This window comes from Ylistrum balloti, unplaced genomic scaffold (genome assembly GCF_031769215.1).
Source record: "Ylistrum balloti isolate Yb309-2 unplaced genomic scaffold, AGI_CSIRO_Ybal_v1 Utg369680, whole genome shotgun sequence".
Classification (NCBI taxonomy): domain Eukaryota; kingdom Metazoa; phylum Mollusca; class Bivalvia; order Pectinida; family Pectinidae; genus Ylistrum; species Ylistrum balloti.
This window is the reverse complement of record NW_026781921.1, coordinates 221,103-235,247: the sequence shown is the minus strand read 5'-3', so window position 1 is coordinate 235,247 and position 14,145 is coordinate 221,103. Positions and strand designations below refer to the sequence as shown.

General features: G+C 35.6%; 1 protein-coding gene across 1 annotated transcript; it reads right to left on the bottom strand.

Moving 5' to 3' along the window:
- Positions 1-5,224: 5,224 nt before the first annotated feature.
- LOC132564722 (uncharacterized) lies at positions 5,225-7,912 on the bottom strand. The gene is made up of 2 exons (XM_060229354.1): positions 7,835-7,912; positions 5,225-5,910 (listed from the first exon to the last, which is right to left on the bottom strand). Exon 2 carries the CDS (start codon positions 5,901-5,903, stop codon positions 5,322-5,324), a length of 582 nt encoding a protein of 193 aa, XP_060085337.1. The 5' UTR covers positions 5,904-5,910; positions 7,835-7,912; the 3' UTR covers positions 5,225-5,321.
- Between the last annotated feature and the right edge of the window lie 6,233 nt (positions 7,913-14,145).

Below are 14,145 nucleotides of genomic sequence, written 5' to 3'. Positions count from 1 at the left end.
ATTGGACAATCCAAGTAAGTGATGTCACGTTCCCAAATGAGAACAATGGTAACAACAATAGATCCACCAGTGATGCAAACGAGCATCAAACAGGTCCTAATGAGAGCAATATGTGGAACATGATCTCCATCAAAGCGTATCTTCCGTAACTTTGTATTGTGAGTAAATCTGTGATTTGCTGGCATTGTGTACTTTAATCGTGATATGAGGTATAAGTCCATTAATATTGAATCAACAGCATGTGTTAGCTGGTACTGTGCTATCTGGAGCATGTATTTCAAACACAGTCGCTTGATTGTGAAAGAAAAGGAAAGAAAGAAAATTTTAAGCTTTGCTGTGGTTTAATTTCAACGGAAATAAGATTACAAATGTGACAGATATGACTCCATCCCACTGTACCATGGATGTGGCCCAACATTTGGCTGACATTTCAGCAATCTTCTTCTTCCGACTTAGAAATGCTTGAGTCATAAAGTAAGGAAAGGTGTGGAAGTTTTATCAGCTTTGGAAACTCCTTGCATCGTCTGACCTTTCGTTTGAAGAGAAAACTGCATATCTTTGCTTATGTATTATAACACTTTTTTGCCGATGATAGAAATTTATTGTGCAAAAGACACACAGGCGAATTCCATCTATCAAAAGAAAAATTGAATTAGATACAGTACAGTAAATACAAATAATGAAACACACTCTATCATACAGTTGTTTCATCGTTTAGAACTGTACAGTGATGTTAAAAGGTAGAACTTGTTAAAACTTCTAGAACTGTACAGTGGCGCTAAAGGTTGAACTTGTTAAAACTTCTAGAACTTTACAGTTATGCTAAAGGTTGAACTTGTTGAAACTTCTAGAACTGTACAGTGGCGCTAAAGGTTAAACTTGTTAAAACTTCTAGAACTGTACAGTGGCGCTAAAGGTTGAACTTGTTGAAACTTCTAGAACTTTACAGTTATGCTAAAGGTTGAACTTGTTAAAACTTCTAGAACTGTACAGTGGCGCTAAAGGTTGAACTTGTTAAAACTTCTAGAACTTTACAGTTATGCTAAAGGTTGAACTTGTTAAAACTTCTAGAACTGTACAGTGGCGCTAAAGGTTGAACTTGTTAAAACTTCTAGAACTGTACAGTGGCGCTAAAGGTTGAACTTGTTAAAACTTCTAGAACTTTACAGTTATGCTAAAGGTTGAACTTGTTGAAACTTCTAGAACTGTACAGTGGCGCTAAAGGTTGAACTTGTTAAAACTTCTAGAACTGTACAGTGGCGCTAAAGGTTGAACTTGTTGAAACTTCTAGAACTGTACAGTGGCGCTAAAGGTTGAACTTGTTAAAACTTCTAGAACTGTACAGTGGCGCTAAAGGTTGAACTTGTTGAAACTTCTAGAATTGTACAATAATGTCAAAGGTTGAACTTGTTGAAACTTCTAGATCTGTACAGTAATGTCAAAGGTTGAACTTGTTGAAACTTCTAGATCTGTACAGTGGCGCTAAAGGTTGGACTTGTTAAAACTTAAGAGGCGACTGAGGCAAACAAATCTTAATCGAATGAAATGGCATAATCCAATTAGGAGAAATGCACTTAATCCAAAAATAAAAATTCAATGTTAGATGATTAAAAAAAATACATAGATGTAACCTAATTTGAACCTTAGCATCCTTAATGGAAGACATGAGGTGATCAAACATATCAAATATGACCTCAAAATGAATATTATCATGTTTGTTTAGAATCTGTACCTACATGCGATGTCAAGGACGAACTGATGTTATCTGTCCTATCATTTAGGGCGGTCAGAGTCCCTAATCAGCTCTATCGATATTAAGATGGCGTCGTTGATGATAGTACCCTGGCAGTCATAATCTTGTTACCGTAACAAGTGGTTAGTTAGTAAAGTGGAATTACACTTTCAATTGTATGTTAAGATAGATTCAACATCATTTCATACTCAACACGGTTTTTATGTTCAAATGTAGCATGATTAAAGGCTTTAAATTTTCACCCACAGATCAGAATAGTAAATAAATCATACCAAACTTATCTTTTCTATTATGAATTCTTATAGAAATCTGGCAACAACTGATATTGTACAGATATAGAGATGTATACCACAGCTGATACTGCACAGATATAGAGATCTAACCACTGCTGATACTGTACTGATACAGAGATCTATACCACAGCTGATACTGTACGGATATAGAGATCTATACCACAGCTGATACTGTACAGATATAGCGATCTACACCACAGCTGATACTGTACAGATATAGCGATCTACACCACAGCTGATACTGTACAGATATAGAGATCTACACCACAGCTGATACTGTACAGATATAGCGATCTACACCACAGCTGATACTGTACGGATATAGAGATCTAAACCACAACTTATACTGTACAGATATAGAGATGTATACCACAGCTAATATTGTACAGATAAAGAGATATACATCACAGCTGATACTGTACAGATACAGAGATCTATGTTACAGTTGATGCTGTACAGATACAGATATCTATACCACAACTGATACTGTACAGATATAGAGATATACATCACAGCTGATACTGTACAGATACAGAGATCTATATCACAGCTGATACTGTACAGATACAGATATCTATACCACAGCTGATACTGTACAGATATAGAGATGTATACCACAGCTGATACTGTACAGATATAGAGATCTACACCACAGCTGATACTGTACAGATATAGAGATCTATACCACATCTGATACTGTACGGATATAGAGATTTATACAACAGCTGATACTGTACAGATATAGAGATCTATACCACAGCTGATACTGTACAGATATAGAGATGTATACCACAGCTGCTACTGTACAGATATATAGATCTATATCACAGCTGATACTGTACGGATATAGAGATCTATATCACAGCTGATACTGTACAGATATAGAGATCTATACCACAGCTGATACTGTACGGATATAGAGATCTATATCACAGCTGATACTGTACAGATTTAGAGATCTATATCACAGCTAATACTGTACGGATATAGAGATCTAAACCACAACTGATACTGTACAGATATAGAGATGTATACCACAGCTGATATTGTACAGATAAAGAGATAAACTTCACAGCTGATACTGTACGGATATAGAGATCTATGTTACAGGTGATACTGTACAGATACAGAGATATATATCACAGCTGATACTGTACAGATACAGATATCTATACCACAGCTGATACTGTACGGATATTGAGATGTATACCACATCTGATACTGTACAGATATAGAAATCTATACCACGGCTGATACTGTACGAATATGGAGATCTACAGAGATCTACAAAACAGCTGATTATTCTAACAAGAGAAAAAATCTCATTTGGATTGGCAGTCGGCATGTGACCCAACATTATTTCATGTTCGATATAAGTCTTTATTACTGCATCACCTGCCGACCGGTGTTCCTTGTCTTAGTCATTTACTCTTTCACTTAGTGCAACATCAGTCCGTGATTTGTCTGTCATAAACATCGTAATCTCCCTGAGAAGTACAGGATGGATATTTCTCTAATTTCATAGATAGGTTTCTCTTGGACCCTAGTTATGTCCGTTTGGTTTTTGGATCTGATAAGAAAAAAAATGTGGCTGACAGGCCATCATCTTGGATCTCGACAATGAAAGTTTATTATCCGTACTTCTTGAGAAATTCAGGATGGATCTTTCTCAAATTTCATATACAGGCTGACTTTTTCCATTTAGTTTCGGAGCCGGTTAGAAAAACAGTCTTGATGACCGACGGCCATCTTGAACTTTGACAATGAAAGTTTGTTATCGCTATTTGTTGAGAGAAATGCTGGAGATATCTTTCTCTATGCAGGTTTCAATTGGTTCCTGGGAGTGCCTTTTTGAATAAGGGGCCGAGTAAGAAATGACAATTGATGACAAGCCAATACCTTGGACTTTTATCGCTATTTCGCAAGAGGAATGTATAAATTTCATGTAATCAGGAGCAAAAACAGAGAAAAGTGCATTCAAGAAGGGAAAAGGTAAGAATTTTAAAGAAAAAATATCAAATGATGAGGGTGTCCTTCGTTATATTTTGAATGTTTTCACTAGGAGGTAAATATTTTTGCTTTTTACTTAACATGATTACTTATATGAAATGGTGTTTGCATCAATGGCAGAAAGTGAAACACAAAAAGAACAATAAATCTGTTATATTCGTTTTCATAAGTTTAATCATTCATAACAATCAATTTCAACATATGTATAACAGTTAAAAACGAACGTTTGTTTTCATTAAAAATATTCATTACAAAAAAATAATTCTGACTGAATGGCACCATATGTATAAAATTATCGTCATTGTATGCATAGATTAAATATATCACTTTGTCTGATTTAACATCATTGTCTATGTAACACTTTCCGCGTGCACTTCATGCACATTTCACATTCGTTTGTTAATCCAGTTCCGTTAAAAGGACAAAGAGTCTTCTCCTTGGTCCCGAGTGACTAACTCACGTGGTTTGGCTGTGTAGTGACAAGCTTTCACGGTACGATGATGAAACACGTTACAAATGATAGTTCAAGCACGTGCATGGCTTGTAGCAGCCTATATTCTGGGAGTCTGCTTGTCAGTTCCTTGGAAACACAAGCAGTGCCGATGTGGTATCATGTTTTGGTTGACGCCAGTGTGAATCGGCCGCTTGCGCATTTTGGTTGATCGTTAGAGATCAGCCTTTGACTTGATCAGGTAAGGCGTTGGCAGTCAGATCACGTGAGGTTAACGAGACTAACTGTCAAGTCACGGTAGTAGATGAGAGACCCGACGCGCGTTTAATCATTCATAACAATCAAATATTCATTACAAAAAATAATTCTGACTGAATGGCACCATATGTATAAAATTATCGTCATTGTATGCATAGATTAAATATATCACTTTGTCTGATTTAACATCATTGTCTATGTAACACTTTCGCGCGTGCACTTCATGCACATTTCACATTCGTTTGTTAATCCAGTTCCGTTAAAAGGACAAAGAGTCTTCTCCTTGGTCCCGCGCGCTAACTCACATGGTTTGGCTGTGTAGTGACAAGCTTTCACGGTACGATGATGAAACACGTTACAAATGATAGTTCAAGCACGTGCATGGCTTGTAGCAGCCTATATTCTGGGAGTCTGCTTGTCAGTTCCTTGGAAACACAAGCGCGCCGATGTGGTATCATGTTTTGGTTGACGCCAGTGTGAATCGGCCGCTTGCGCATTTTGGTTGATCGTTAGAGATCAGCCTTTGACTTGATCAGGTAAGGCGTTGGCAGTCAGATCACGTGAGGTTAACGAGACTAACTGTCAAGTCACGGTAGTAGATGAGAGACCCGACCATCTCCCCATTGTTGAGACGTCCACCCATGGGAAGGAATCCGACACGACGGAAACCTCCGATCTTCTCCACTATTCTTTGGATAGCAACATTATTTGAGAAGGTATCAACGTACATGGCCATGTATCCGAGCCTGCGCGAGAAGTCGATGGCTGTACGCAGGGCGAATTCTCCAAGTCTCTGTTGACGTTCGGATCTCTTCACAATCACGAAGGGGTCCGCTACACCCGAGGGACCCCGGTAGAATTTGCTGACTGCAATAATGAATGCAGCGATCATGTCACCACTTTCTTTACACATGATAGCAAAACAGTCACTGCCATCAATTTCCCTTCGGAAGTCTTTTTCAGAGTCAAATTCGTCCATTCCATACCCCTCGCTGTTCTGTGCTGCTTCCTGAATCATGCAGTATGTTTGTGTGAGCTGACGATCTGTCATGTAATCGATAATCACTGCTCGGCCGGTCTGGAGGGCGGCCACCATTGGAAGGCAAGTCATGTTGACCTTTTCGTCTTTCAGCAGCATTTCTTAACTGAAAAACATAAAAAAAATAATATACATTAGTATATATCACTGATAAATTCATTGGTATGATCTGTTTAATTTCATTTGTAAAATACAGTCGTCTAATGCTGGAAAATACCATTACGCAAAGGAGAGCGGGTTGGCAGCAATAATGAGATGAATGTTATGAATGACTAAAGGTAGTATTAAGCTGATGTTGTCATCGGCTTGTGTATATTGTGACTGCTGTGTAAACCCCTTATGCCTCGGAACACTGATCTACCATAGCAGTGTCTATAGCTCGATGAGGTGTATTACAACACACGGCTATGTATATAACACAATACACCTTCTAGTCGATATATGCTTACAACATTGAAAATATACCAAAGTGTTTACATTACACAAAATAAACATTCAATTTATACTTGTTTACAATACTCAAATTCGATGTAATTCTATATTTAAGTCTTCAACTTGACTTTATAATTAACAATGCTTTCGTGGTTAAGAAGTCGATCTGTTATTAAACATGTTTAAAATCAATAACACTATTTAATCTTGGGATCTTCAAGTGTTAACTTCGGCCTTGAACTTTTAATTTACATTGAGTGGCGCCTGGGTAAATTACTTGTGTGTATATACTGTTAGTACAACACATGCATTGCACGTCGTCCTACAGTACATAAACAACGACAATTCTAGCTACAATAGTAAATACTAATAATATATGTTTTTTTTCAGTATTTCAATATAAAATTCAGAACTCTCACCAAAATGTACAGAATGTCCGTTTTCAACTATTTGTTGTCATTTAATATTTTCGTCTATTCATCGCTGAACTTCCAACGAGAACGTATTTTTTTAAAAGGATAGTTAGGTATGTACTCAATATTACAAACATGTTTGTTAATATAATAATTGTAGAGTTAAGCATGAGATTTAATTCACGTGGGTTTTTTTTACTGTTGTGGTCACTTGTCTGTACTAAAAATCATATTGTTACATTATGTTATTTGTATCTATCATTACTGTTACGGCAAGCCCATCACGTCTAATCAATTTCTGTCGTCAATAGACTTAAGATCGTGAGACGAAACCCATTTGATCTGTCAGACTGGTCATCACTGGTGCCCACAGGTCATTTTTGTATATTAAAGACGTACACACCCTTAGGTAAATGCCTGAGGGTGATCAATATAGAATGTAAAACACTCCACAACACCACCACATTTGGAATGTTCTACTGCACAGGTAGAATCCTATCAGACAATACCGCTCACACCAACACAAATTACATTGACTGAAATAGGTTAATGACCAGAGGTAAGGCACAGGTCATGACGTCAGGACCGATCCAGCCACTGGACATTTCACCTGATTTAAGGTTATAGAACGAGACATCCGAAATAATATGATGCCAACCTGGCTACTTTTAATTTTAAGCCATTGTATCCTTCCTGTACATGTGTTATCTACATTTACCTTTGTCATTATACTGGTAGGGTATATGACCCAGTATAAAAAATGTCAATATTTACAATAAACGTCCTGATTAAAGTCTCTGACATAATCAAGGCCACAACAACTGGATCTGGAGGAAAGTTGATGACTAATACTACCAACACGTGTCTATAGATAGCAACAACTGTCACAATTTTATCATAAATTGCAATCAGGCTCAGTAATTGCATCATGTGCGTGACGGTCCGTTACGCATGTTTAACAGGCCATAAGCATCTGATATTCGTTCTGTGCCTATCGATTAAAATGCTACATCATATTTCGATGTATAGTTAAAATAGCACACGATAATCAAAAATACACATGTTTTCACGAGTAACAAGCAATATTTTTAACCGCATTAAAATGCCAAAAAACACACAAAAATATACGAAGTAAATAAAATATGCAATAAATATTGAAAAATAAATATATGTATATATACTTACTTGTAATGGTAAAGTTTGCTGTTGTTTTTAGAATGTTAAATCCTTGCACTGTTTATAGCGATATAATTCGTACGCTTTCGATGGTGTTGTTGGTTCTGAACCTGTTCGCTAGCCGACTTGTTTATATACACGGGAGTGACGTCACAACATACACACAGACTGTTTCTGGAACTCCGCCAAGTCGGTAGTGTTAGGCGCGAGACAGAAACACCTTTCAGCAGACTGCCCCGTAAATTTGATTGGTCGGTGAGCTTAAACAAATATATGCAAATTAAATTATTCTGTATCAGTTCAATAAGAGTGCATTTTAATCGAATTGTAAAGATAACGAAATATCATTGGCAGGAATATTAACAAGCACCAAGCGGAAAGTTTTTCTTTTTTTTTCTCCCGAGACAGAGCGATGTGATGATTGGATGTGAACTCGGGAGTTTTTGTACGTTCATCAGCTGTATCGTAAAGGGTTTCGTCAGCCGATTTATGGTGAAAATGTATATAGCCACTTAATAACTGATTGATTTATTGATTACTTAATTGTTTAATATAATGGGGAATATGCAAATTAGAAGTGCCCTTAACATAAAAACCAAATAGGAACGAGTTAGCACTGGGGTGGTTCAGTTTGGGTATACTGCATCTATTGTGTTACTTTTGTAGAAGTGATGGTCGCGTGCGAGTAGTAGATGTTTGTAATGTTGTTCAGTCTCCGTCACTCGTACTTGCATCGTTACAAGAAATAAAAAAAACAAAGACAGATCAACCAACTTTAACAGTAAATTTGATTTTATGAACGACTAGTTTTCTTCTCCACGAAAGGAAAAATGTTGTTCTTTTCTATGTAAATTTGCAATGACACTTGTTTAGGTAAGCAGGCACATTACATTACTGATCAGCGTAACGCACTGACGTATCTATAGTCATATGAGTGACAGTTCGGCCCCTACTTCACTTTATAGTATATCTCTTTAACATGCACATGTATATATATATGTACGTACACTACCTAATATCACCTTCACGACTGTCACACAAGTTTAACATATTCATAGATAGAGAGAGCACATTTGAGTTGATACACCTAGAAAGATGTATGTTACGTAAGTTTGTGATATATTTAAGCAAATACAAATACCGTTGGATTGGAGTAGGAATTCGCTGCAAGCAAATATTTGTCAATTAACTTTTGTCCTGCTTTCGTTATTAAAAAATAAATGGGATATATGATGTCTTCGCTACAATAATGGCGGAGATTCGACCCGGCGTCATATTGGAAGAAACTCAAAAGTCCTATCTACACATTTTGACCCCCCCCCCCCATCCTATATTTCACCCCTGCCAATCACACAATAGCCATCAAAACTTCACAACACACCTTTTGACACTTGCATTAGTTCCCTCCTCAGACGTACATAAGCATTTCGCACCTACAGACAAATCGCTGATTAATTAAACGTTATTTACAGTAAAGCGAAACGGAACCGAAGGTGTACCCATAAACATACACAGTAGGTAACTTACTGACTCAGTACAATAATAAATTATAGCGACAGGTGCGGAATAACCCGAACCTGTCCAAATATCGAGACTTATAAGGTCACACATATACAGTATATCATGTAGGTTAATGCCTGAGGTGTTATTTTATAAGTGTAAAATTCATCTGCGTAATGTATATAACCGTTTACAGGGAATGAATGAATGACCCAAACAACCAACCAACGAACTAACCAACCAACTAACGAATCGTTCAATCAATCAATCAATCAATCAATCAATCAATCAATCAATCAATCAATCAATCAATCAATCAATCCATAGAAACAGACAGGAACCAAACAAACAAAAACAATTGCTGGAAACATCGTAGAACAACAGCTGTGATTCAATTTCTCCACAGCATTGATTGAATAAATGCTATCACATCAAGCAAAATCGAGCACAGACACAGAAAAGTGGCTTATACAGCATCACCTAGCTATAAGGAGCAGAATGTGTGGCATGACAGAATCGTCTAACTTTTGTTTTTGAAATATTTTGCCATTTCGGTTATGAAGATAATCAATGCCTTATGTGTTCTCGTCTACACAAATTTGTCCGCATGTAAGTGAAGCCAGATATTGTGATATGTGTTGTTTGAACACCGTATTTTTAAACTTCACCCATCACATATTCTTATTCAAGAGATTATCCTTTATGTTAATGTATATAAGGAAGATATTTTGTAATTGCTACCACGGTTGGGATTTTAAGAACATGACATTACTAAGAAAAGTGTCAGAGATAAGCCAGAATTTATCATTTCATTTCCAAAATGGTGTATTATCCTCTTTGTACCATTTCCAGTGTTTTTACATAAACCTTTTTTTTGTCCATACTTTGCACTTGACTTTTTGAGTTTGAATTTTGAGTTTGGTATCTTACAATTCCTGTATGTCATTCAAAAAGGACTCAATATATTTTTTAACGTCAGTTGTCAAGAGTCTTATATTTTATTATAATTTGGAATATAAACGATGCAATTTCATGAATGAGCCTACATTTTATACATGCCAAAACTGTCACATTTTGATAGAGACTGTAACGATTCTGTATAATATCATTTCCTACACACTAAGTCCCTCACTTTTGATATGCACGTGTAGGCCTATCGTTTATGACCGATTACAGAAAGCAAAACTTATTTGTATATTTTACCGACATTGACATTTAACGAGAGAATTTACATCACCATAGACTGACTTTTTTTTACCATATTTACCATTTACCATACCTACAGACGCTAGTGTGATTATATCGATGTTGCCTTTAAAACTATGTTTGATGTATATGTTTGTGACTTCTGAAAATCGCTTCTTACTTGAGGAATTGAGAGAAAAGCAACAGAACAAATACTGACAGCATCTTTATTCAAAATAATGTTCAAGAAAACGAAGGCAAAGTGAGAAAAAAGGATTTGCACGGTTACCTTTAAAATGTACAAAGAGAAAAAGACCAGGTGTTACAGAATGACTTTTTTATTCAGCGGCGACAATCACAGCTCAAATCATTATTGGTGAATAACTTTTTTATTTAAAAGTTTAACAATCAGAGAGCTCAAATCATTATTGGTGAATAACATATGTTTTAATTTAAAAGTCACTAACAAGGAGAGACTCAGAACGTTTAAAAATAGATATTTATAAAACACACTTTTAGATAGATTAATTTACAAAACATATACTTTTGTCAATTGATTTATCTAAAAGTATCCACCAAGTGTTTGGTATAGGTATTTTTGTTTTTTTCAATTCCGGTTTAGTCTTTTAATAAATAATTGTACATGTGACGACCAGGATAACAGCAACTTTCAATACAATTTCAGCATACGATATAGTATTGCCAAAAAGTGAACTAAGCTGCATCACACAGCTGTTTCGTCTTCTAGATAATAACAGTTAGACTCCTGTGTTTTCTAGGTACATGCATGACTAATTGTTTTACCGTAGAGAAAGGTTTTTTTTCTGTTTAACCTTTACCAGTGGAATATTTTTGCATTTTTTCCAGATACCTCCCAATGGAAAATTTGACCGATACGTTATGTAGGCGAGAACCGTAACAGCATTCAAAAGTGACGTAACTCGCACCACACGCAATAGTGACTCACAATAACAAAAACTTCCTAACATAAGCAGGATATTTATTTTAATTAGTTTTGCTTACCACTTTTAAATTGTGTAGTAAATCACGATGTCTTTTTCCCCAAGACTCATACGTCTAAATGTGTCTTGTTTTAAAATATTACTCATGATCATGCGTCGAGTGGTGTAAGATGATGATATAATCATGCATTATGTAAAAAAGATACAAATTAAAATATTTGAATTAAACCCGAAAAAAAGTCTGATGATCGGCTTGAAAGTCTTTAACTTTTGCTAAAAACATTAAAGATAAATCCGTTTTCTGCAGGGTTTCGGATTTTTCAAGACAGAACTGTACTTAAATTACAATGCATTGGAAATATATCGCAAAATAAACTAAAGAATTCAGTACTAGAACCAGAACAGTGTAAGCACCTGTAATTGACAATTTTAAAATTGTAAAATGAATGCTAGACAATACCTGAAAGGAAAATAAATCTAGAAGGCAGAAATGGGAGAGTTCCGATTTCTTCATTATAACAAAATACTGAAGTCGTGGCCAACTGTTCGCACTATTATGCACATCTAGGAAGTTTTATATTTAATTATTATTCCCATGATAATTCAATGATTATATTGATACAACACATAGAAGAATAGGTTATGAAATCTATACCGGGCTATGTTATCAAACAGTCGAGATTTTCTATTTCGTCAGCCAACATATACACATTTACATAAGCAAACCAACAAGCTTTCGTAACATGAAACGATACTCGGATGACACGGGAACGCTGTGACAGGTCTAAGCACGAGTCGGGTGTAGGTACGATTGTGTACATGTACGTGACGAATTCGTCACACTGCTGTCGGTTTGATGAGATAGAAGTTCAATAACTTTTTGTTTTCAGTATCGACGAGGTGGCGGTTTAATCACTCTAAATCGTCCCTTCAAGGTTAAAAGATTAATTTCGTAACAACTCTTTAATAGATACCAGTATGTGCAATTGTATGCTTGACTTTTTTTATGAGCCAGACATAAGAGGATTAATGTTATATTAGAATATGCTCTGATCCTTTACCAAGTCAATAATAGCGATATATATAAATATCTTGCACTGCCGCTCCTTGAATCATACATCATAGTCTGTGTAGTTATAAAAGGAAATTGAAATATCTATAATTGGGTAAATGTATATGATTTGAAATGCATTAATAATTTCTTTTCTCTTTCTTAATGTCGATTTCTCAAATTAAGAAAATTAAATAATGAGAAAAACTGTTTTCGAACATTTCTGGTCGTAGTTTAACATTTAAAACCCAACATGCCAATATGATTAAATGGTAGATGTGATTTCGTCAGAATTCAGCTGTAGGCACTCCCGGTATTTTTCCACAACCGTGAACATAGTGATAGATTTAAATCACGATCTACTGTTTGAAAAAATGTCTAAGTGGTGAGGCGAAATAGCATAAATTGTTATATATCTGAAAAGTCAAAAACCCAACAAAAAGACCTCTCCATGAAAAGTATAATTGTCATAAAGATAGAGTTGACAGACCAAGTATATTGTAATAAATAATAAACTTTAGAAATGCATGACTGCCACGAGCTAAATGAATAGTTTACACCATTTGTAAAGATCATGTCAACCCGATATTCGGTTGCGGTATTTTGCATTCAGATTCTGGTGTTTTTTCATTTTTTTATTCGTCAGTGGAACCCAAACAACTGTGCAAACTGAATAAAAAAATTACATCTTCCTGAGGAATACAAAAGTCACTTTGCTAAAATAATTAAGGATGTGAAAACTGTAAGAACTTTATGTAAAATGTTCAGTGTATATTTCATCCAATTTGAACTATAACATACGACGTTCAAGTAAGATTTCTACAGAGAAATATCGTGTTTCAAATTCAACCAAGCCTATGTATTTAAAGACAGGCCATATTGCATTCATGTTGTAACTGTTCATTTGCTTTAGAATTCATAAGAACACGGAGAATTGTTCATTTTAAGTGTCCATTATTAGACATTTAAAATGATCTGCTGTTCATAAATGTTTCCTCACCTCAAGCTTAATCACACGCACGTGCTTTGCGTAATAGTGACAACAGTCCAAGACGAAACATGTAGCCAACGTGTACCTGTTGATCATGTATCTAAAAGCACAAAGATGTTGATGAAAAGACATTCTTCATTATCTTTAATTTTTTATATATACATATAAACATATAGTATATTGAGAGTGTATGTAATCAAATATTTTATTTATTCGATCATCTTAGCCTCACTGACGGCATTTTTATTTCATATTTAGCTCTGATGTATCTACCTCTGAATTCGTGATAAAAGGTGCTACTTCTTGTGTGCCTTTGGTAAAAACCTGTTCCTAGATGTCTGCTAGATTTCAGCAATTCCGGACCGTAGTATTACGAACAAGTTGTAGAAGAACGAAACAGTTGTATGATGCAGTTTAATCCATTATTTGTCTCAAGTATCTGATTTTCGTGTATTTCCTGGTTTTGATTGAATACTTTTCTTCACTTATGCGTCTGTAGAACATTTTATAGTACATGTTTCAGTGAAACAACTAGTGTTAATATATCCACGGCATTCCGAGAAGAGATAACATTTTACAAAACTTTGTATCTACTTTCGCATCCCATTAATTCGTCAAGTAGGTTATAGAA